Here is a 25,847-nt window from a genome sequence, read left to right on the forward strand (position 1 = left end):
CTATATTAATGCTGATCTAGAAGACTGCGGTTGCGGCTCTTCTGTTGCATTTTTAATAGGTGAAAATGCTCTCATTTCACTTTGTTGTCATTTATTTATGGGCAAGACCAGAATGGCAGGGACAGGGTGCAGACACACCCACTTCCCTCTATCTCTCTAAGAAGCTTGAAGGACAATCCCAGAAGATTAAAGCTAGCTCTTTCCGCCAGCCTGGAAGGATGGGGCTGAAAACAGAAATTACACTGAGTTTCAAGAAAATAATGAAGGATGTATTTCTTACATACTCATGGGCTAGGACTGTACATGTGACAATTATGATACAATAATGTCTTCAGAGTTAGCAGCCTGTTAATGAAATAATTATTTTAGCAAAGACCAAGTTAGTATTCATTTCACTTTATACTGAATTATCCATTTTTAACTTGTATAAGCAGCACTACTTTGGCAGGAGGTGTGTCTGGTTTAACAAAACGTGTTGGTGAATAATTGAAGTGAAGTGAAGTGAAAGTCACTTAGCCATGTCCGACTCTTTGTGACCCCATAGACTGTAGCCTGCCAGGCTCCTCTGTCCACAGGATTCTCCAGGCAAGAATACTGCAGTGGGTGGCCATTTCCTTCTCCCTGGGAAGGGCTACCCATCCAGGCAACCCACTCCAGTATTCTTGCCTGGAGAATCCTGTGGACAGAGGAGCCTGGAGGGCTGCTGTTCATGGGGTCTCACAGAGTCGGACACGACTGAAATGACTTAGCATGCATGCATGCGTGCACTGGAGAAGGAAATGGCAACCCACTCTAGTGTTCTTGCCTGGAGAATCCCAGGGACAGAGGAGCCTGGTGGGCTGCTGTCTATGGGGTTGCACAGAGCTGGACACGACTGAAGCGGCTTAGCAGCAACAGCCCTTCCCAAGGGATGTTCGCAACCAAGGGATCAAACCCAGGTCTCCCACATTGCAGGCGTATTCTTTACTGTCTGAGCCACCAGGGAAGCCCAAGAATACTGGAGTGGGTAGCCTACCCGTTCTCCAGTGGATCCTCCCAATCCAGGGATTGAACCAGGGTGTCCTACATTGCAGGTGGGTTCTTTACCAGCTGAGCTACCAGGGAAACCTGGTGAATTCTGGAATGAATTTTAAAGCATCCTACCCTTGACGCAAATCTTTTAAAACTGAGGAGTGATTTTGTTTCTTCATTTATCCACAAGGTGGCACCATTATATTCTTTCCATGAGCCTGAACCCTCAAAACAGGCCGAGTAAGAAAAACAGAACAGGCTGATTCCTAATAGCTGTTGTAGAGGAGTTGGTGGGAGTCATAACCACAGAAGGTGCATGAAGGCTGGGCAAGACAGGGCAAGGGAAGTGTGATAATAAATATCAAAGAGGAACAGGGCATGAACGTCAGCATGGCATGGTGATGAGAACACGGATTTGTCCTTCAGAAAGGTCAGCGTTCAACTCCACCTCTGCCAGTGACTGAGTGAACCAGTCCTCACCTGCATACATGGGGCGGTGCCAGCCAGGCAGAAGGTGCTAACCCCGGGGAAGAGGCCTGCAGGCCTGCCCCCCAAGACAGTTCAGCCCTGAAGGCCCGGCCGGAGGGCACCCGTGCTCAGCAGCGCGCAAGGTCTTCGAGCCCGCGGATTCCTCTGTGCTCTGCAAGGGCAGTGCCTCCACAGGAGGGCCAGCCTCATGGATGCTCTGGGGACCAGGCCAATGAGGCGACCTGCCCTTCCTGCCCCAGCCCGGTGCTCTCCGCCTCCCCTGCCCCTCAGGTGTCCCCGCGGCCAGTGACTGCCGGTGGCCCCCACCCCGGCCCATCTACAGCGCACTCCCCTCCCCACCGCCCCTACCCCCACCCCCGCCCCCCGCCAGCTCTGCGCAGCTGCCCTGCGTCTCCTCACCGCGTCCCTAGGGGTTCCCGGGAAGCAAGCCCCCGTGCTGACCCCTTTCCCCAGCCCATCTGCAGCGCCTCCCCTACCTCTGCGCAGCGGCCCTGCCTCTCTCTGTACCGCATCCCCCGGGTCCCCGGGAGGCGAGCTCCTGACCTGACCTGCCCCGCGCTCGCTCAGACCCACGTGCGTGGCCCGCCAGCCTCCCGGGAACCAGACTGGCTTCAGACTGCTCCCCCAGAGGGGGACGGCGACTTCCCTACTCTTTCGTGGTCCTGGATGACATGTCTGTGTGCCAGGACTGGGCAGACAGCACCCGGGGCCCTTTTAGGTTCCGCGTTTGCCGAACGTCCACGCACGTGTGCGAACCCACCCCAGAGACGGCGGCGGCTCGGCCTGTGGTACCTTTCCCCTCCTGCGTCCAAGTGCTGCTTTTCGAACTCCCAGTTTTTGTTAGGGGCATAATCCCATTCTACCTCTTCAGCGGCGATGTAAAAGGTTCTTATCATCCCATAGGGCTGCTCAGGAGGGTCCTTGTTGCCGCAGCTGCTGACCTCATATATCTGATGCATGCCTCTCGCCAAGTGGTGCAGGGTGGAGCAAAAGACCCTGAAGACTCCTGGAAGAAACATGGCTTGGCGTTCAGAGCGATGAGAGCGCTTGCTTTTGGTTTGCTAGCAAACCTCCGTAATTATTACAAAATAACCAGTCAGGTGGGTTTTTAAGATATCAACCTTCTCTAGCATTTAAAAATCAGACCCTAAGAGGAATAAATTACTCGTAAATATATTTACGTATGGGGGAAAATACAATCTGAAATTCATCTGTCATGTCCAAAAACAAATTTAAAAAAACTTGTAAAGTTGCTGCCAAGAAATGATTTCCCTGGTCTCCCCTATTGTACACACCTATTAGAGGATAGTCACTTCTGGAAAAATCACTGATAGGTGTCTTCTCCCAGCCCAGTTTAAAATGAACTAATTACCTGTCCAGACAAATTTCAAATTAGGTCACGCTTCTGAAGTCATGGGTTTTGCCCTAAAGGGTTTCATAAGCTATAAGGTGCAATATACAAATAAGCTATTACTCTTAAAGCTAAATGTATTTTTTCATTAAGCCCTTGAGCAGAGGAGGGTCTCATTTCCAGTGGTAGGTCTACATTATGCCATATGAAAAGGAAAAAGAAATAGCAACCATCATATCTGACTGAAAACTATATGATTTTTTAAGCTGAATTTTCTAGATGCCTTGGCATCAGATATACATATTTTAATTAAATTCACAATAAAATCATACAAAATCAAATTATTGGAAGATGTTAACTCAGGGAAATTATTGGATCAACAAATCTTCTTCTCTAGTTGACTCTTCTCAGAGGTGAATGAGAGTGTGGGTCTCATTAACTATCTACAATGCACAGAGATAGCATCTATCATGTCTAAATATTGCCAAATTATCCCTTCAGGACGAGCCCAAACCATTGGTTCATAGGGTACCCTAGCACACCCAGGCACAAATGGTGATCCTCTGTAAAAGCAAAGAGAAGACCCTTCTGACAACGGAGGTGGCCAGAGCTTCCTCTGCCTGTGCTGGTCTCCGGGCAGCCCACTATTTGTGAGCTCATCATCCCTTCAACAGAGGAGGAATTTTCTTTTCTAAGAACAAGGAGGAGCTTAAAGCCTTGATTATGGTGATATTTTCACAGATGCATACTATTTCCACACTCATCAATTTACATGCATAAAATATACAGCTTTTTGTGTTTCGGTCATACATCAGTAAAGTGGTTGGAAAAAAAAAAAGATCAAAGAGGAAATGTTTGACTTTCAGCTGACAGGCTACTCTACCCATGTTTGGGTACTCCTTTTAGCTTAGAGGATGGGGCGGCAATAGCTGAAATGACTCAGCTTTTCAGTAGTCGCTGATTTATACTCACCACCAAACATAAACTGGAAAGCATGTCATGTAGCTCTTTAGAAGACTGGAGGGCCCATGAGTAAGTAACCATGTCCCTAAAATTATTCCAGCCATCTCTAGCTTTGAATGCTGTTTCTATGAATTAAAACTATTTGGTTGTTTCCCTCTCATCCCCTCTTTGATCTTGAAGAGTGAATTTTAAAAAAGTAATTGTTCCAAAGGCATCCCTTGGGGTGATTCATAATTGATCAATCAATTAATATAGAAAAGTTGAATACTAGATGCTTATAAGGCAAGTATTAATGGAGCCCCTAGTCTGAGGCAGTTCTCTGGCAAAAGTTTTGAAGCTCAAGGATCTTTTTTTTTTTTTTTTCTGTAAAAATCCATATATTTTATTTGGTAGGTAAGTCATGGAGACTTTTCCTCTCTCAACCAGCTAACTGAATGTAAAATCATGGAAAAATATGCATTTACACTCACAGCAGCCAGAAGTGAATGTTGAGGCAGGGTTAGGTGGCTCCCAGGGTCCATATGTTTTCTATATATTTCTCTGATGACTTAAAATTTTAGGTTCGTCTCAGGTAGAAATGTTTAACGTGTAAAGAGGTGACATAAGTCATATTTACTACTTGTTAATAGAAAAGAGTAGCTTTGAAGAGGTCTATCTTCTTTTCTCTTTGAATTTTTTTTCCCTCAAATCTCAAATTCTTAACCAGTGACAGAGAGTAGCATCTAAAATGCAGTTCCAGTGTGAACGAAAGAAGTAAATACCTATTCATACAGGAAACAGAGTAGGCAAGTACTTATCTTGAGTAGCATATTGGTTTCATTTTGAGACCAATGAAAAAGTTGGTTTGGAGAAACATGTTGAATATCCACAGCATTTACTATTCTTATTTTTCATAAGAGAGCATATGTTGCCAAATATTACTCTTTATCTTTTATTAAAGTGCCCCAGTGACCTAATTAACTTGTTAATCTCTAAGAGAAGGGATGCCACTTCAATGGGTTCTCCATGGACTCTGGATCCAACACAGCTTGCTTTCTGGGCACCCAAGAGAAAGACAATAGGCAAGACCCTGTTTGGACTCATCAAGAGACCACTATCAATCTTTAGAGAAGGGAGACAAGTTGACATCTACAACCTGGAAGCAACCACCAGGCTGCTCATGTCTGGTTGATGCTTCCAAGCAGCAACTAAAATGAAGTTTGTGTTTAAAGAGACTAAACAAGCAAACAGATATACTCTTTCTTGGGGCTGAATTGTTCATGGAAATAAATTAAGAGCATTCTCCTAGGATTTGTGAGGCCAGGTCATTTAGAGCACTCCTACTTTTGCTTTATGGATGTTATTAGATGCTTTTCCTCTGTCCTTCACTTTATGTGTGTGAAATACAATAGTCAGGATTCTCTGATTCTACTCAAGGCTGTATTTCCTTCTGCACACCCAGAATTGCCCAAATTCAACCAATTTCTTCTGGGGAAAGACCCTAAGAGTACCTGCATGAAGATAGGACTCTGGTCACTTGAGCTGGCCATGCCAAGTTTACCTGCACGGTCTGGCTGCATGAATGCCGTTGTGGAGACGTGGGGAAACAGTGCCAGGGAGTCCCGGTGAGTCCCTCGTAGGTGGATGGTGTTCCCTTGAAAATAAATTCCATGCATGTCCGTGTCGGTGCCCATTCCAATCAGATGCCAGGAAACTCTATCCTTTTTGCACATGGTTAGGCCTGGCTGGTTGCCATACATGTAGCCATTAATAGCTAAATGGAAGGAAAAGGAGAGCAGAGCCCACTATTATTTTGTAGATGTGCTGAAAACACATCACCTTAGTGAAAGATTATCAGTGCATATGGAGGCAGTGGTGTTCAAGTTCAAAATTTACAGAAGATCCTATTATCAGAGAATAAAGAGTACTGGGAAAAAGTCAGGTGCTCTATCAAATTTAAATGGAGAATGAAATTAATAATGAATAATTAAAATACACTAAAACTGTAAAACTGTTCTATTTAACAATGTATACATAGGACATGAATTCTAAGAATTAATAAGAAATAAACAGGTTGTTTCCTGAGGCAATTTTTCTCTGACAAAATTATTTGATAGCATTATATAATACCCTTCATTTCACATTTTAGTTTTGCAGATTATAAAGAGCATCATCTTTGAAAAAATATTTACAGATTTCATGAATTTCCCCAAAGTCTTTTTTTAAAACTCTTGATATGGAAGTCATTTTCTTTCAAGGTTCTTAGCCTGTCATCTCCCTTGTTAAGTGTCTTTTCCTCAGTTATTCATTTAATTCTGTCAGATCCTCATTTGCCAATGGCTTTGCATTTCATTCTAGAAGTTATCAGACATCCCTTCACTGATTTTATGGATCTTGCATCACTTGAAAGACTTGCAGTTGATCGACATTATATTTGCATGTCTGGTCAGTGAAGAGGGATTTGAGGAGTGGGGAAGGGACACTAAGTTTTAAGAGGTTAGCCCTTGAATAAATAATTTTGCCTTATGATAATTTTGATTTTCCAACTTCAGTAAAATAACTGACAAGACTTTGAATAATGATCCCACTTAGATACAAAAAGTCTTTGTACCTCCAGAAATGCAAATTGCTTTTCTCTTTGATATCAACCTCAATCCACTGACAGCGGCTACACTCGCCCCCTCTGGGGGATGACCACTATGACTGAGTACACTGAGGGGTGACTGCACCTAATTGCGTCTCAGGCTTGATGTCCTGGAGAGAGGCACCCCCCACTCCACTCCTTCTACGGCCTGTGACCACACACATAAATGGTCTCCTGTTAGAATCTCATTGTCAAATAAAATTACCTTTTGTTTCTTTATCTGCAAAATGAGTGGTGTTTGGTAATTTTACTCAAATATCTGGAATTATCAGCAGAAATTCCAAGAAGCCCTGGAGCAGCTGAGAAGAATATCACACTTTCTGAAGAAAATCTTTGATCATGATGCAAATAACAGCAAATAGACTGTCTTGTCCAGTGAATGTTAAAGAGATATCATTGTAATTTTTTTCAATTTATTTATTTTAATTGGAGGCTAACTACTTTACAATATTGTAGTGGGTTTTGCCATACATTGACATGAATCAGCCATGGGTGTACATGTGTTCCCCATCCCGAATCTCCCGCCCACCTCCCTCCCCATCCCATTGGAAACTGTAATGCTAACAGTTTAGTCCTTGGATAGGTGGTAGAGAATTCCCTGTTGCCTAGGAACTCCAGTTTAACACTTCTCTTTCCTGGGAATTCCCTGGTGATCCAGTAGTTAGGATTCCACATTCTCACTGCTGGAGGCCCAGGTCAGGGAATTAAGATACCACAAAGCTGTGTGGCACGCCCTCCCCACCGCCGGAACCTCTTTTTCTGGAACATTCATTCATTCATTTATATATTCAACAAGCAGATTGGAATGTAGACCGTATAACATGAGCAATGCAAACATTGTATGCCATATAAGGCATTTTCTCTTTGGTATTGTAGCCAACTTTCTCCTATTCATGCAAGCAAGACTGGAGACAAAATTTAATTTATAATTAATGTGAAGCTTAAACTAAATACATAATTTCCTTGAATTTTGCCTTAAACATGACATATTCTGTAGGTTTAAAATATACAAGTATATTTCAAATTGCCAAACCAGGAAGGGACTGGATTTGACATGATCCATGAGGTTGTTTTCTGTTTTCTATGTACAGGCTTCTCTGTATATAGATCCCTTTTGCAGCCTAGCTTTTCCATTAAGGAATTGCTATGTTTCCTAATTTATAGCTTAGTTTACCTTTTTATTGGCTATTATAAAGGTTGGGAACAAATTTTGTCTTCAGTTATAACAATTTTTTTTAAATAAGATGATGTTGAAACTGCATTATTCCTTGTTTTCCATTGGTCCAAGAAGGGGTTCACTGGAACAGAGCATCTGAGACCACAAAAGTCTGAGTTGGTGCTGTGGGTCACTTAGAGCCTTGAACATTTTTGGACTTCCATGGGAGAAAGAGAGACTTTTTTTGCACTTCTTTGGGAGAGAAGGGGAAGGCTATTTCACTATTCTCTCATAACGTTTTAAAGGCAATAAATAGGTGCTATGCTTGGCCCTAAAACAAGGTCTGTTATCTGCCTTGTTTGCTTTAGGCATTGAAAGAAATTTTTATTGAAACATATTTGATTTATAATATTATATTAGTTTTAAGTATACAACATGGCGATTCAATATGTTTATAGATTATACTCCATTTAAAGTTAATATAAAATAATGGCAATATTTCCCTATGTTGTATAATATACCCTTGTAGCTTATTTATTTTACTCATTGTAGTATTTTTTTCTTAATCCCATAGCCCTATCTTACCCCTTCACCCTTCCCTCTCCCCACCGATAATCATTAGTTTGTTCTCTATATCTGTGAATCTGTTTTTTCATTGTTGTTTTATATGTTCATTTGGTCTATTTTTTAGATTCCACGTATAAGTGAAAGCATACAATATTTGTCTTTCTCTGTCTGACTTATTTCACTGAGCGTAATATTCTCTAGTTCCATCCATGTTGTTGCAAATGGCAGAATTTCATTCCTTTTTTATGTCTGAGTTTTATTCCTTATATATGTTTGTGTATGTATATATATGTATGTATGTATATATACATAAACATTAGGCTGCATGCATCATTTTGAATTAGTGGTTTTGGTGTTTTTTGTTTCCAGAACTGAAATTGTTGGGTTATATTGTAGTTCTATTTTTATTTTTTTGAGACACTTCCATACTGTTTTCCACAATGGCTGCACCAATTTACATTCCCACCAATTGTGTATAAGGGTTCCCTTTTCTCCACATCCTCTCTAACATTTGCTGTTTGTGTTCTTTTTGATGATAGCTATTCTGACGTGAGCTGATATCTCATTGTGGTTTTGATTTGCATTTCTCTGATGTAGCAATGCTGTTTAGAATCTTTTCAGGTGCCTGTTGGTTAGCCATCTGCATTTCCTCTTTGGAAAAACGTCTATTCAATTCTTCTGCCCCATTTTTAATCACATTGTTTGTTTCTTTGATTTTGGGTTGTACAAGTTGTTTATACTTGTTGATTATTAATCTCTTGTCAGGCATGTCATTTGCAAACATTTTCTCCCATTCAGTAGGTTGTATTCATTTTGTTGATGGTTTCCTTTGCTGCACACAAGCTTTTCAATTTAATTAGATCTCATTTGCTTATTTTTCCTTTTTTTCTTTACTTTAGGAGACAGATCCAAAACACTGTTGCTGGAATTTATGTCAAAGAGTGTTCTGCCTCTGTTTTTCTCTGGGAGTTTCATAGTATCCAGTCTGGCATTTAGATCTTTAATTCATTTTATTTTTGTATATTGGTGTTAGAGAATCTTCTAATTTCATTCTGTAGTTGTCCAGTTTTCCCTGAAACACTTATTGTAGAGACTGTCCTTTCCCCATTCTATATTCTTGCCTCCTTTGCCATAGAGTGATTGACAGAAGCACATGGGTTTATTTTTAGCCTCTCTGTTCTGTTCCATTGATCTGTGTCTGGTTTTGTGCCAGTGCCAAACTATTTTGATTACTATGCTAAGCCACTTCAGTCGTGTCCAACTCTTTGCGACCCTATGGACTGTAGCCCTCCAGGCTCCTCTACCCATGGGATTCTCCAGACAAGAATACTGGAGTGAATTGCTTCACCCTCCTCCAGGGATCTTCCCAACCCAGGGATTGAATGCTGTGTCCCTTATGTCTCCTGTATTGGCAGGCGGATTCTTTGCCACTAGCACCACCCAGGAAGCCCCTTGATTGTCTGAAGTCAGCATTGAGTCCTTCAGCTCTGTTCTTTCTTAAGATTCGTTTGGCTTTTTGGGGTCTTTTGTGTTTCTATACAAATTTTAAAATTATTTGTTTTAGTTCTGTGAAAAATGCTCTTGATAGAGATTGCATTGAATTCATAGATTGCCTTGAGCAGAATGGTCATTTAAAAATATTGACTCCTTCAATATAGTGAAATGAGTATACTACCCAAAGCAATTTATAGCTTCAATGTAATCCCTGTCAAGCTACCAACGGTATTTTTCAGAGAACTAGAACAAATAATTTCACAATTTGTATGGAAATACAAAAAACCTAGAACAGCCAAAGCAATCTTGAGAAAGAAGAATGGAACTGGAGGAATCAACCCACCTGACTTCAGGCTCTACTAAAAAGCCACAGTCATCAAGAAAGTATGGTACTGGAACAAAGACAGAAATATAGATCAATGGAACAAAATAGAAAGCCCATAGATAAATCCATACACCTATGGACACCTTATCTTTGACAAAGGAGGCAAGAATATACAACAGAGAAAAGACAATCTCTTTAAAAAGTGGTGCTGGGAAAACTAGTCAACCACTTGTAAAAGAATGAAACTAGAACACTTTATAACACCATACACAAAAATAAACTCAAAATGGGTTAAAGATCTAAACATAAGATCAGAAACTATAAAACTCCTAGAGGAAAACATAGGCAAAACACTCTCCGACATAAACCATAGCAGGATCCTCTATGACCCACCTCCCACAAATATTGGAAATAAAAGCAAAAATAAACAAATGGGACCTAATTAAAATTAAAATCTTCTGCACAACAAAGGAAACTATAAGCAGGGTGAAAAGGCAGCCTTCAGAATGGGAGAAAATAATAGCAAATGAAGCAACTGACAAAGAATTAATCTCAAAAATATACAAGCAACTCCTGCAGCTCAATCCCAGAAAAATAAACGACTCAATCAAAAAGTGGGCCAAAGAACTAAACAGGTATTTCTCCAAAGAAAACATACAGATGGCTAACAAACACATGAAAAGATGCTCAACATTACTCATTATCAGAGAAATGCAAATCAAAACTACAATGAGGTACCATTTCACGCCAGTCAGAATGGCTACTATCCAGAAGTCTACAAGCAATAAATGCTGGAGAGGGTGTGGAGAAAAGGGAACCCTCTTACACTGTTGAAGGGAATGCAAACTAGTACAGCCACTATGGAGAACAGTGTGGAGATTCCTTAAAAAACTGGAAATAGAACTGCCATATGAGCCAGCAATCTCACTGCTGGGTATACACACCAAGGAAACCAGAATTGAAAGAGACACGTGTACTCAATGTCCATTGCAGCACTGTTTATAATAGCCAGGACATGGAAGCAACCTAGATGTCTATCAGCAGACGAATAGATAAGAAAGCTGTGGTACATATACACAATGGAATATTACCCGGCCATTAAAAAGAATACATTTGAATCAGTTCTAATGAGGTGGATGAGACCGGAGCCTATTATACAGAGTGAAGTAAGCCAGAAAGAAAAACACCAATACAGTATACTAATGCATATATATGGAATTTAGAAAGATGGTAACACTAACCCTGTATACGAGACAGCAAAAGAGACACAGATGTATAGAACAGTCTTTTGGACTCCGTGGGAGAGGGAGAGGGCAGGATGATATGGGAGAATGGCATTGAAACATGTAAATTATCACATGTGAAATGAATCACCAGTCCAGGTTCGATGCATGATACAGGGTGCTCGGGACTGGTGCACTGGGATGACCCAGAGGGATGGGATGGGGAGGGAGGTGGGAGGGGGGTTCAGAATGGGAAACAAATGTACACCCATGGTGGATTCATGTCAATGTATGGCAAAACCAATACAATATTGTAAAGTAAAAAGATAAATAAATAAAACTGGAAAAAAAAAACCCAACCAAACAAAAAATATTGATTCTTACTATCCAAGATCACAGTATATCTTTGCCATCTGTTTTTGTCTTTTCCATCTTCAGTTTCTTTCATCACTGTCATATAGTTTTCTGAGTACAAGTCCTTTGCCTCTCAAGATAGGTTTATTCCTAGATATTTTATTCTTTTTGATGAGATGGTAAGTGAGATTTTTTTCTTAATTTCTTTTTCTTATAATGCATTGTTAGTGTGTATAAATGCAACAGATTTCTGTGTATTAATTTTGTATTCTGCAACCTTACTAAATTCATTGATGAGCTCTAATAGTTTTCTGGTGACTTCATTAGGATTTTCTATGAATTGTATGCCACCTGAAAACAGTAATAGTTTTACTTCTTTCCAATTTGCATGACTTATTTCCTTTTCTTTGGATTACTGTGACTTAGACTTCCATTGTTATGTTGAATAAAATTGGCAAGAGTGGGTATCCTTGCCTTGTTCCTAATATTAGAGGACATGCTTTCAGCTTTTCACCATTGAGTATAATGTTTGCTGTGGGTTTGTCACATGACTTTTATTATATTAAGGTATGTTCCCTCTATGCCCACTTTCTGGAGAATTTCTATTATCAAAAATGGGTGGTTAATTTTGTCAAAAGCTTTTTCTGCATCTATTGAGAGGACCATACACTTTTTACTCTTCAGTTTGTTAATGTGGTATCTCACATTGATTGTTTTGTGGGTATTAAAAAGTCCTTGCATCCCTGAGATAAATTCCACTTGATCATAGTGCATTATCCTTTAAATGTATTATTAGATTCAGTTAGCTAATATTTTGTTGAGGATTTTTGCATCTATGTTCACTGGTGATATTGGCCTGTAATTTCCCCTTTTTGTGTGATACTTTTGTCTGGTTTTGGTATCAGGGTGATGGTGGACTCATAGAATGAGTTTGGAAGCATTCTTTCCTTTGCAATTATTTGGAATAGTTTTTAAATGTAGGTGTTAACTCTTCTCTAAATATTTGGTAGAATTCCAATTCTACCGTATGGTGAAGCCATCTGGTCCTGGATTTTTGTTTGTTGGGAGTTTTTAAATTACTGACTCAATTTCTTTACTGATAAGTGGTCTATTTGTATTTCCTATTTCATCCTGATTCAGTCTTAGTAGATAGTACATTTCTAAAGATTTGTCCATTTCTTCCAGGTTGTCCATTTTATTGGCAAATAGATGCTTGTAGTAGCCTTTTATTATCCTTTATATTTCTGTGGTGTCTGTTGTAACCTCTCCTTTTTCATTTCTGATTTTATTGATCTGGGTCCTCCCATTTTTTTCTTGATGAGTCTGGTTAAAGGTTTATCAGTTTTATTTAACTTTTTAAAGAACCAGCTTTTAATTTCATTGATCCTTTCTAATTTTGTCTCTATTCACTTATTTCTGCTCTTATCCTTATGACTTCTTATCCTTCACTAACATTAGGTTTTATTTGCTCTTTCTCTAGCTCTTTTAGGTGTAAAGTTAGGTTTTATTTGAAATGTTTCTTTTTTTCCTGAAGTAAACTTTTAAATTCTGTTTTGAACTGTTTTTGCTAGCTCATAAGTTTTGGATTGTCATGTTTTCATTTTCATTTATCTCTAGATATTTTTTTATTTTCTCTTTGATTTTTTCAGTGATGCATTGGTTGTTTAGTAGAATATTGTTCAGCCTTCACCTGTTGTGTATTTTTGTAGTTTTTTTTTTCTCAAAGTTAATTGCCAGTCTTATATAGTATTGTTTTCAAGAAAGGTGCTTGATGTATTTTCAATTTTCTTAAATTTACAGAGGCTTGTTTAGTGGTTTAGCATATAATCTATCCTGGAGAATGTTCTGTTTGCACTTGAAAAGAATGTGTATTCAGTTGCTCTTGGAGGAAATATATATATATATGTAACTAATTTTCTACATTTATTATGTACTGTGACCTTTGCTAGTTCAAATTTTGTATTATTTTGTCTAAAGTTGATGAAGTGCTTTAGAAGTATTAAGTTTCACATCTCTTGAGATGGAGAAGTTTCACCATACCTTGTGAGGCTGAAGCCACAAAATATTTCAGTCATGACCAAGGACAATATCCAAGAAACCAAGCTTAAGATAACTAAAGCATTCCAAACATTTTCACTTCAAATGTGATTATGACTTTACAAGAGGAAAAGATTTTTCATACCGTGCATTCGGTTGGACTTCACAAACTCTTTGTCCTCCTTGTCAACGCTGAAGGGATGCCAGGTAAACTTCTGAATATTTTCATCAAGATACCTGCTCAGATTCTCATCAAAGACTGTGATTAGTAGGTAAAATTCCTTGTCTATTCCTTTCTACAGGGAAGAAAGAAATGAACGTATTAAAGTATAGCTTGGGGGACTTCTTGGCTCTACTTCACTTTGAAAGTTAACATAAAGTAACAGAAAGTGAATTAGGATCAACATCAGCCATAGATTTACTGGATCATTTTGTAAATCAAGATTCTGATAAATTCATTCTACACCCGATATATTCATCTTCCTCATCACATCCTTTTCCCTCCCCATGTGACCTCCTCAGAGGAAGTAAGTCCCTGTTCAGAAGCTTTCCTAATCTGCAGTACTCCTGTTCTCAGGCTGGTCATCACCGTGTTATTTTTGTCACTCTAAACTCCATGTCCTGGCCTTGGCCTCTCTGACCTCATCTCCTTGTATTCACCCCCTAGCTCACTCCAGCCACCCTGGTCTTTTGTTCTTTTGTGAACACACCTACTTCATTCCTGCCTCAAGACCTTTTCACATGCTGTTCCCATTGTCTAGAAAGTTCTCCTAGGTCTTGCCTGGCTCCCTGCCTTATTCTGTTCCATTCCCTGCACCAATATCACCTCCCCGGAGCACCCTCGCCCCACCCTAGCTAAAAGTCCCTCATCTTCCTTCCTGCCTGCAAACTCACTCACTTTTCCACACTCTACTCTTCTTCATAGCACTTATCTCCACCAAAAATATTTTCTGTATGCACTTAAAATTTTGACTATTGTCCCACTGTAATGTAGGCTTTGATAGGGTAGGGAAGTTTTGGGTATCTCTCTGCATTCCCAGCTCCAACAAAAATGCCTGGAAAACTAGGCACTTAATACATGTTTTTGAGTGAGATAATGAATACATGTAATTCATGGCTTTGCTAAATTATATTAATTTGAGTTGATAATGAGGGAATAATTCCCATGTGGATATTCCTAAAACATCTATTTGAATATTACTGACCACACAACATGCTGAATTGTCAAAATCTGCTTTTCTTTAAAGCTGAACCAGAGAGGTAACTGTGTTTTCTGTCTCTCAACCATCTTCCTACCTCTAATGGACTCTGTCCCAATCTACCCTTCATCTTGCATTCTACTCCAGAGGGACCCTCACCAGTGCCATCTGATCACATCTCTCTCCTTCTCAATCTGGAGAATACAATGTAATTCACAGTGATAGGTCCCTGCCTACCTTTTCAGCCTCATCTCTTGGCTCTTCCCTCCTGCCACCTGAACCAAAGCAAGCCCAAGATCCTAGCAGCAATCTGAACTTGCTGTGTTCAGCAGGCCTCTGTCCTTTATGCGTGTTTTCCCTCAACTTTGATGGTCTGCCACCCTAACCCAACTTCAAGGGGACCTTAGCTGTCCCAGCTCTGTGATGCTTTCCTAACTCCTCATTGAAGGTAAGGTTATTCTTTGCTTTATGTTCTTACTATACCTTATGTACACTTACTGCTTTTATCACATGGTGTTTTAGATCATGGGATATGGAAAGAAACAATGTAGGCTTAAGATTTTTCAAAATAAAATATTGATACTGGAAGGGGAATAAGGGATCAAATATATTTGGAAAGATACCAGGTTATAGTGCCATTCTGCTTACATGTTATGACAACTGAGACAAATGACTTGTCTTCTCTAAGTCCTAATTCCCTCATTTGCAAAGTGAGGATATGAGTTGTCCCTACTTCATATTTTTGGAGGGTTAAATTTGATACTATAGGCAAAGCACTTGGCACATCCTCTAGCAAATACTAAGTACCTGGTGTTAACCATTATTTGTACACAGGATGAGAAGAAACCACTGAGAGGAATTTGGTTGGAGAGCCTCATCATCTGATAGTCATCTGTAAGGTAACTGGGTCTATGAAAGGGGAAATTAGCCCAGGAGGAGGTTAGAAGGTAGCTGTAGGATCCTGTGTAGTAATTAATTTTGTGTCAACTTGTTTGGGTGCCCAGATATTTGGTCAAACTTTTTTCTAGCTATTTCCATAAGAGTGTGCTTGGATTTGATTCAGCGACTAAGTGAAGAAGATCACCCTCCCTAGCGTGGATGAACCTCATCCAATCATTTGAAGGCCTTAACAGAACAACAAAAAATCTGACCCTCTCGCAAGTAAAAGGGGATTCTTCTTGCCTTTGAACTGGAACGTCAGCTTTTGCTTGCCTTTGAACTCAAACTCAAACACAGGCTCTTCCTGAGTCTCTTTCTGTGACTTACCCTGCATATCTTGAAACTTGTCATCCTCCATAGTCATGTGAGCCTACTCCTTATCATAATTTTCTATCTATATATACATCCTAATGGTTCTTCTTTTCTAGGATTAATGCCAAATATAAAATATACCATTTAAACAAATAGCCTGCTATTTCTGATTAGTAAAGTAATTCAAAATGATTAAGTAGCTGACTTTCGCTCTTTCCATCAGTGTGTTTAATATCATGTAGATATAGCTTGAAATGCTATGCTTTGCCACACTAATCAGTGTGGCTTAATCAAAGCCTCTAAGTTGGGACTTGCAAGAAAATATCTACTTGTTTTCTTGTTTCTTTGGTCATAGTGATTAACTCTTGGACTGTAGTGGTGAGCTACAGTGATTCTCAAACTTGGCTGCACATTGGAATCACTTATAAATTCTGACTTAATTGGTCTGAAACACTTGAATAAAGGGTGTTTAAAGGGGCCTCAGTTTTGTTTTTTTTTAAGGTGGGGGGTGGGCAGGTAAGTCTAATGTGTAGACAAATTTAAGAAAATTGCATGCATGCTAAGTTGCATCAGTCTTGTCCGACTCTGTGCAACCATATGGACTGCAGCCTGCCAGGCTTCTCTGTCTTTGGGATTTTGCAGGCAAGAATAGTGGAGTGGGTTACCATGCCCTCCTCTGGGGGATCTTCCTGACTCAGGGATCTAACATGCAACTCTTATGTCTACCTGCATTAGCAGGCAGATTCTTTACCACGAGCACCACCTGGGAAGCCCTTGAGAAATTTACCCCCTGCCTCCCAAAATATCCCAATTTATATTCTATATAGGTCTCTGGAGATTCTAGAATCAAAGCAATGCCCAGGGAAAGAGAGTTACCAAATCCAGCCAAACAAGCAGAGATCCTGGCTTTCCGCATAGGCATCAGTAAATTTCAGATCTTAAATTTACACTAAAATTATCTTAAATTAAAATTTGCATCTTAAATTTATGAAAAATAAAATAAAATCTTCATTATGTAGAAGTCGATTTCGAGAGCACTGAGGAAAAAAATCACCTTTGTGTAACGGACAATTACTATTTACTCTCTAGCCACATTCCTGATCTCTCTCACATACAACCCTGTAAGCCTGGTGACTTTATGGCCTACCTGTGTCGCATCAGGATTGAGAACGCCCCTTTTACAGACTAGCAAAGGCCCTACAAGGCCAGAGCTCGTGTCCTTGATTGGTTCAACGGCTGAGAAGTAAAGATAAGTCAGACAGGGTGGGTCATCAGCTGTTGGCCTGACACTTTCAGGTACTGTCCATCTGTATGTGAAGATCTCACCTGGCTTAACATGTGCCCCTGGCTTCAGAAATCCTGTGGAGACAAGTGAAACAGCTACTCAAAGCAACAGCCAGGAATGAGAAACTTGTCAGACTGGGTCTTCCAGCTCAGGGTGCATCTCTGTCTGATGATGTGCTTTGTGGAAAGACAGTTGTTTCCACTGTATCCTATCAGAGAGGTCATGGCCACCATCTACTGTTTTATGAGATAGATGCTTATATCAAAGGACTATCTTCTTCACAGTTTATACTTAATATCTTCACAGATACTACTTCTTACTCAAATCTCAAGTTTAGCAAATATTAAAAGAGTGATAATTGTCTTTAAATTATCTTAAAGACTGATAATTGCCCATATATATATAAATGTAAATCCATAAAATATCATTTAATACCTTCTATGATGTGGAATTTATTATATTTGGCCTTTAAAGGATATCCCAAGAAGTTAAACAAGAGACCTACCTTTAAAGAGTTTTAAATCTAGAAGGTTGAACTAGGAAATAACCCAAATAACTACAAGTTAGAGGAGGTAAGCAAAGGCACAAGGTAACAAAGCTGGTAAATGGCAGATCCAGGATTAAACCCAGGGCTGATTCCAAAGACTTCGTACTTGACCCTCACATTGTATTGTCAAATGAATGCATTGAATCTCTTCAACTAGACTGAGGCCAGAGACTTCCTGCATTTTGTCCAGGGCTTGCAAACAGGTATGCAGAAAGTTTTCTGAGATAAACAATAGAAATGTAGACATTTCAGCTGTCATTAGGGTTCTTTCTGCAAAAGTCATCATGAGCATTTTGACCAAGAAAGAGGATGTGGGCACAGGACACATTGCTGCAGTGGGCAGGGGGTGCGGGGTGGGGGAGACTAGGGAATGGGGAATGCTTCCTCCCCCCTTTCCTTCTCTGTTCCTTCCCCAGCACCACAAAGCCTGCCCTGGACTGGGACCAGCCTCATACTTGGCAATAAAGAAGTATCTCAGGAGTCATGGTGTCTGCTATAACGATGAGAAAGGCTTCCCACACAGCCAGGATTTCCCAAGAACAGTATCATGAATGGAAGGATAGTTCCTGCAGCCACTGGGTAGAAGCTGCTTTTCTTACATGTAGACAGCCTGTGCTACATACTCTGTGATTGGGGGATACATATATGATGGTAAGCCCATAAAAGTTTTAAATAAATATTTGCCCATAGAGACAAAGCAAAGCCCATATGTAAGAGGTTTCACTTCAACAAAACGATGGAAATCAGATTTTCCCCTTAGCCTTACACAGAGAATCCCATGCAATTACAGCAGAAAACTCTCCATCTTAGAGAAGTGGGTGAGGCTGTGAAAGTAGCCCACTTTGAGATTTATTATGTTACTGAGAGTAAAGGAATGGCATTAACATTTCCTAAATATCTACTGTGCACCAGACCCTGTCCTGAATTCTGTCGGAAGTGAAGTGATAGTCTCTCAGATGTGTCCGAATTTTTGTGACCCCAAGGACTGTATGTAGCCCCCCAGGCTCCTCTATCTATGGAATTCTCCACAAAAGAATATTGGAGTGGATAGCCATTCTCTTCCCCAGGGGATCTTCCTGACCCAGGGACAGAACCCAGGTCTCCTGCATTGCAGGCAGATTCTTTACTGTCTGAGCCACCAAGGAAGCCCATCTATCTCTTCCAAAGACCTGTGAGGTGAGCATAATTCTCTGCACTTGATAGAGGAAAAGTGTAAGATTCAGAAAGTTGAAATAGCTGCTCAAGCTCACAGGACTGGCAAGTAAAGGGCCCAGGATCCTTCCAAGCCACAAACTAGGACTTACCATCTACGTTTGGGGCTGCATCAGAAGCTTTGTCATAGATCACACCATGGGGCAAAATACTGTAGACCTTGTCAGCTTTGTTGGCAAATGTCACTAACAGAGTGTCACCTACCTCTGCCTTGATGACAGGACCTGAGAAATGTTGAGAGGAGGAGGAAGAAGAGATGAAAAGAGACAGAGAAGTGAATGGGAGCAGAAGAGTCATTCCCTGTTAGATTACATGCCCCACTGAAACATCTCCCCTCTTTCCAAACATGACAGATGATTTCACTGTACCCAGAATTCCAAGGTGGGCTTCTGCCTCAGAGAATCCCTTTCTTCGAGTAAAAGTTGCATCAACATACTCTGTGTACTGAGCCTTCCAGTATTTCCCTCCTATTCTGTTGTTGCCTTGTGTGAAGTAGAGCTCAGAGTCACTGTGGAAAAAGAAGGGAGATGACTGGGTTGCACATCCATAATTAAGTGCCTTAATTATGGAGCTTTATTGTATTGTTTCTAGCCCATTCATCCACCCATCTCCCCAGAAAAGATAGCACAGTCTTCAGCCAAGTTCCCAGGAATAGTCGCCCAGCCTTAAAATTCTTCAGAAGCTGTTTGGTGCTCAAGCTCATTTCTCTCTTAGCCATTGTACTTTCTTCCCCAGAGGTCCAGCAACCAAAGGAGGCATAGGTAAACTCCTTACTTACCAATACTGGAGTCCCAGATGGTGTCCTACAAAGTAACAAAGAGCTAACTGTTTTCTTTGCAGAATGAGCATCCCTCTATCTCTTGCTGATGTCAATATGAATAGTCTCTGCAAATTGTAAGCTCTGATATCTGGCATGATTAAGGAATGGAGTATCTAGTTAATCAAGTAGTTTAATCAGTGGAGTTACCATATAAACTATATATACAAAATACAAAATTTCAAACTTGTGAAATACAATAATATAACTTCCAGCTAGTACTATCCCTCCTCTGCTTCTGGCATAGTACCACTCTTGCAGACATGCCAGCTATCTTCTTTTTCTGCCTCTTCCTCTTATCTTGTTCATCCTGACTTTGTAACCTTTTATTTTGCACCCTTCATTTTCTTCACTTTTATTTCATCTTTTCCTTTCCTTTCTTCCCACAACCCGCTCTATATGCGTGTGCTCCTCACCTTGTGTTTAGACCATAGTATGAACCTCCTATCTATCCATGCAGCATCCTCTATCTTACATTGGCTCCCTTGAGTTTTTTCCTAAGCATATGCACTGATACTCCAAAATCTTTAAAACAGTCATTTTCATTGTCATTTTATCTGCTCCGAAATCTTTAGTTGCTCCCTATTGCCAATCAAGTAAAGTTCAAACAGATTGGAGGACCCCTGCAAACGATATCCGGTTTGCTCCAATCCTCTCTCCACTGCTCTGTGTAAGTGCTCATACCCCATGCAAATCCCTCACATGTCATTCACTCTGATCTAATTACTCTGCTTTATGGCAGATGCTTTACATTAACCCCTGCATCTAAAATTTCCCTCTCTTTGCAATTCACTTACATAAATTCTCTCATTCAAAAGACCCTACTTGAATACATTTGAATCCGTTCTAATGAGGCGGATGAAACTGGAGCCGATTATACAGAGTGAAGTAAGCCAGAAAGAAAAACACTAATACAGTATACTAACACATATATATGGAATTTAGAAAGATGCTAATGATAACCCTGTATGCGAGACAGCAAAAGAGACACAGATGCATAGTACAGACTTTTGGACTCAGAGGGAGAGGGAGAGGGTGGGATGATTTGGGAGAATGGCATTGAAGCATGTATACTATCATGTAAGAAAAGAATTGCCAGTCTAGGTTCGATACAGGATAGAGGATGCACTGGGATGACCCAGAGAGATGATATGGGGAGAGAGGTGGGAGAGGGGCTCAGGATTGGGAACTCATGTACACCCTTGGTGGATTCATGTCAATGTATGGCAAAACCAATACAGTATTGTAAAGTAAAATTAAAAATAAATAAATAAATAAATAAGAAGAAGAAAAAAAAATTTTTTTAAGAAAACAACTCAGAAAAAAAAAGACCCTACTTAAGTTTCACTTCCTTTGTGATGTATTTCTGGCTATATTAGCTCTTTCTAAATGCCCAGACAACTCACTGTCTGGACAGCTCATCTTAATATTATTGTAACTTGCAAAGTTACTTCTCTTCTTCTGTATATTCAGCTTCTTTCTGTACCTGAGATCGGGAACATTATCTTAGACCTTTCTGCATCTCTCATGTCACTTAGTACATTGTGTTTTCACATATTACATTAAATATCCATTGAATATAGCTTAATATTTCATATTTTATAAGGTGCTTTCTAATTTTGGAACGCTTCTAAGACATAATTCTCAATGTTAATTTTCACTATTTTGTTCATGGGAAAATACTAGTCAATAGGGAATGTTGATATCAAAGAGTTTTTCATAGGTGGTCCACACAAATTCTTCAGGCAAGGTTAAAGGTTGTCACTTTGGTGGAAGAATGAATGAAATTTATAATGAAAAAAACAAAAGGAATCTTATTGATCACAAAGACAATTTTTTAAACATTGCCTCAAACATGACAAGGATTACAGGGTAAGAGCAATACTTGTTGATATCATACTGTATATTTTGTAATGCTTTCCTAGACATATTTGCATATGATCCTACAATAAATGTCACCGGGGTCTTCATCCACTTAATAAATTGTTAGATTCAATTTGAAAAATATTACATGCTATGGAAGCCCAGAGAAAATTACTCAGGTGTCAGGGAGACTTTACTTAAGAAGTTACAGTAAAGTTAGATTTTGAAGGAGGAAAGTGGCATTGTACTGGACAGGGAGGAATATGAAGTCTGGGCAGAAGGGGCTTCACTTATTTCAGGCTGTCCTCAAACCAAAAAGGGTAACCTTCCTTGGCTCTTTCAACTCCACTGAGAGTCCTGACTTATTTCTGCTTAATATGTGTAAGACCTTAGTCTGTTCTCTGTCAGCTTAGTAATTCTCATGGCACTTAATGCTGCAACTTGCACATAGTAGATGCTTCTGAAGTGTTTGATGGATGAATAAATGAATCTAGTGCTTTGATTTGGCCAGCAAATCATAAAGCAATAAATAGTTCAGTTCAGTTCAGTCGCTCAGTCGTGTCCAACTCTTTGTGACCCCATGGACAGCAGCACGCCAGGCCTCCCTGTCCATCACCAACTCCCAGAGTTCACCCAAACTCATGTCCATTGAGTCAGTGATGCCATCTACCATCTCATTCTCTGTTGTCCCCTTCTCCTCCTGTCTTCAATCTTTCCCAACATCAGGGTCTTTTCCAGTGAGTCAGCTCTTCACATCAGGTGGCCAAAGTATTGGAGTTTCAGCTTCAGCATCAGTCCTTCCAATGAATATTCAGGACTGATTTCCTCTAGGATTGACTGTTTAGCACTCCTTGCAGTCCAAGGGACTTTCAAGAGTCTTCTCCAACACCACAGTTCAAAAGCATCAATTCTTCAGTGGTCAGCTTTCTTTATAGTCCAACTCTCACATCCATACATGACTACTGAAAAAACCATAGCTCTGAGATACTCTGAAGTTATCTGCAGTATATACAATTGTATATACAATTCTCAGCAGTATATACATTTTGGGACTCAGAGCTTCTTAAACGATGCTATTGTGCCATCTATGCAGTATGCACTCATAAGAACAGTGCCTGGAACACAAATGAGATTGCAGCAAAAAGTCTAACAGATGCCTCTTTTATGAGAGGCTTAGAAACATCAGCAAAGAGAGCTTACCTGCCAGAGGCGTTTAGGGGAAGACCACTGAATTTGTCATAGCCTTGAGGACCATAATCCCAAAGAATTTTTTCAGCTGCTATAAAGTAGTGCCTCTGTTGACCCTTCATCTTGGGGTGAGAAATACCACTTTTGCAGTTACCAACATTGTATTGCCCCAGCATGCCAGCTATAAAACAGGAAAACCAAGAACCAATGTATAAATGCTCCAAAAGCAATCAGAGAGGAAGAATAGACTGATTTATTTGACTTCATGAACATTTAAAACTTTTGTACAGAAAGAAGGACCATAAACAATGTTAAAAGTAAAAATAAACAGTGGGTAGAGGAGTGTTTTAACACATAGGACAAAAGATTAATACATAAATATCTTTGATAAATAAGAAAGAAAAAAGTAAATATTTCAATAGAAAATGAACAAAACATTTATAGGTTATCCACAAAAGAAATACTATTGGCCCAAGAACAAACAACAAAAAAATGTTCAACCTTAATAGTAATCAAGTGATACTGTTGTTAAGTTATCAAACTGGTAAAGTCTGGAAAGACTATGCATTTATATATAAAGGTATAGAAAATAGGGAAGATATTCATCAAAATGTGACACCATTATCTCTAGAGGTGATTGCTAATTTTAAAATTGAATTATACCTATCTTCCAATTTTAAACATTTTTTCTGAGAGTATGGACAATTTAGTAAATGTTGTATTTCAGTAATGTATTCCAGCTTATGTCTACAACTACTGGCCAAATTTAAGAATCTAATTTCAAATGGCTGCTAATGCCTTGATTTTAAAACTAATTTCTTCTCAAATTTAAGGATCTTCTGTGGAGAACACCTACAATCTACCTTTTAGAGAATTTCAAGTATACAACACAGTATTTTTGACAGCAGTCACCATTAGATCCCAAGGACCATTTGTCTTGCATAACTGAAACTTTGTATTCTTTGAGATCTCAAGTGTTCTCAACATCACCAACTTCACAAAGTTTAACTATGTAAGTAATTGATATATTAATTAGCTTGTGTGTAGTTTAAAAAGTTTACACCTTATATCAAAACATCAAGGAATTTACATATAATTCCTATTTATCAATTATACCTCAATAAAGTCTAGAGTGGGGGTAGAGAATAGTAACTGTCATGTTCATCTTTGTCTTCTCAGGAGAGTATCTGATACATATTAACTGAGCAACTCAACATTTGCTGAATTGAATTTATCTGGAATAACCCAGTGGACAAATGTGAGGCTTGCTTTAAGGTTGAGGGGAATAACAAATGTGTTATGAAAGCAGTGCTGAAGTGCTGCATAGCTGTCCTTGTGGTGACTGTGTGTAGTTAGGATCCAAATTGAATCATACATTATTTACTCCATGTTTATCCAACTGATAACATTTTCTTTTTCTCTTCTTAGGCCAAATCTTTAATGTATCTTAACTTTAATGTTGCCAGTGTTTCTTAACTGGCATCCAGTAGCCAGAATCTCTCCACTGAGTCTTCTCTGCATAAAGACATATTTAGCTTCCTAAATCTTCTTAAATCACTTGTGTCTAATGATCTAAAAGGGCTTGCTATTACCTTCCAGGGGCTTCCCAGATAACGTTAATGGTCAAGAACCTGCCTGCCAATGCAGGAGAAGTAATATACCTGAGTTCAGTCCCTGGGTTGGGAAGATCCCCTGGAGGAGGGTATAGCAACCCACTCCAGTATTCTTGCCTGGAGAATCCCACAGACAGAGGAACCTGATGGACTGTAGTCCATAGGTTCGCCAAGAGTCGACCTTGGTGACAAGGTACAAACACAACTGAAGGGACTCAGCATGTATGCACGCATTACCTTCCAGACATTGCTTAGCCTTTCCATTCAAAACTGCTCCCTTGAGGCCCAAACTGCCTCTCTAAAACATCTGCTTCATCACTCCTCTAACATGAACCTAAGGCCAGCTAAGTAGACTTACTCCATGTGGACCCAAGGAACCTGGACCGAATCATTCAACAGGTATTTAAGTCAACAAATGCTTACCTTTACCTTTCAAAGGATTTTGCACCTGTCATTGGGTTGTGTCTCAATATAAAGAAGAACTCTCATGGAGCAGCCCAGAGATGAAATGGGCTGCTACAATTACTAGGCTGGGGTTATGCACACCACTCTATATAAAATAGATCATCAACAAGGACCTACTGTAGAGCACAGGTAACTATACTCAGTACTCTGTAATATGGGAAACTTACACGGGAAAAGAATCTGAAGAAGAATGGATATTTGAATATGTATAACTCATTTTTCTGTACACCTGAAACTAACACATCATACATTAATCAATTATACTCCAATATAAAATTTTTTAAAAAAATTTAAAGAGATGTCCAAAAGGGAATTCAAGAATTGGATAGGGAGGTGGCACATATTATCTTGAAATCCTTTTCTGGTTGGACCAGATTATCTATAAATTCCAATTTCTGATTGTAAATTTTATTCTACTTATAATTGCCCATGTGTTTTTCCCAGTTCATGTTGCTTCTCCTACTTGGAAAGCCTTTTTCTTCTTCCTCATCTATCGGATTCCTACCCATACTTCTAGGTTCAGATTAGGGACCCCCTCATTAGGTAGTCCCTCTGACTGTTCCAGTAAAGTGACAAAGCTCAAAGAGCATTTATCATTCTGCCTCAAATTTTATTCATTTTGTAAATGTATAACTATATTTGACTACTAGATTTCAGGTTCCAGGAAGGTCTTATCAATTTTTTCAATCATCTCTTACCTGGTTCATAAGGAGGTAATTAATTAATAAATATCTGTCAATAAGATGCCAAATAGGCATTATACATTTTCCTATGTTTAATATTTAATTGTAATAAATATAACACAGACAAGAAG

The 25,847-nt window shown here is 39.5% G+C and overlaps 1 protein-coding gene across 1 annotated transcript in view; it reads right to left on the reverse strand.

Moving 5' to 3' along the window:
• Window positions 1-25,847, reverse strand: part of HEPHL1 (hephaestin like 1) — an 89,577-nt gene that overhangs the window by 24,561 nt on the left and 39,169 nt on the right. Inside the window, exons 6-12 of the mRNA XM_052662105.1 lie at window positions 22,968-23,136; window positions 19,456-19,595; window positions 19,180-19,311; window positions 17,191-17,402; window positions 13,739-13,889; window positions 5,355-5,567; window positions 2,293-2,506 (exon numbers count right to left, since the gene is read on the reverse strand). Of these exons, the coding sequence (XP_052518065.1) occupies window positions 2,293-2,506; window positions 5,355-5,567; window positions 13,739-13,889; window positions 17,191-17,402; window positions 19,180-19,311; window positions 19,456-19,595; window positions 22,968-23,136 (1,231 nt within the window). The remainder of the gene's footprint in view (window positions 1-2,292; window positions 2,507-5,354; window positions 5,568-13,738; window positions 13,890-17,190; window positions 17,403-19,179; window positions 19,312-19,455; window positions 19,596-22,967; window positions 23,137-25,847) is intronic.

The sequence above is a fragment of the Budorcas taxicolor genome, chromosome 25, assembly GCF_023091745.1.
Source record: "Budorcas taxicolor isolate Tak-1 chromosome 25, Takin1.1, whole genome shotgun sequence".
Lineage (NCBI taxonomy): Eukaryota > Metazoa > Chordata > Mammalia > Artiodactyla > Bovidae > Budorcas > Budorcas taxicolor.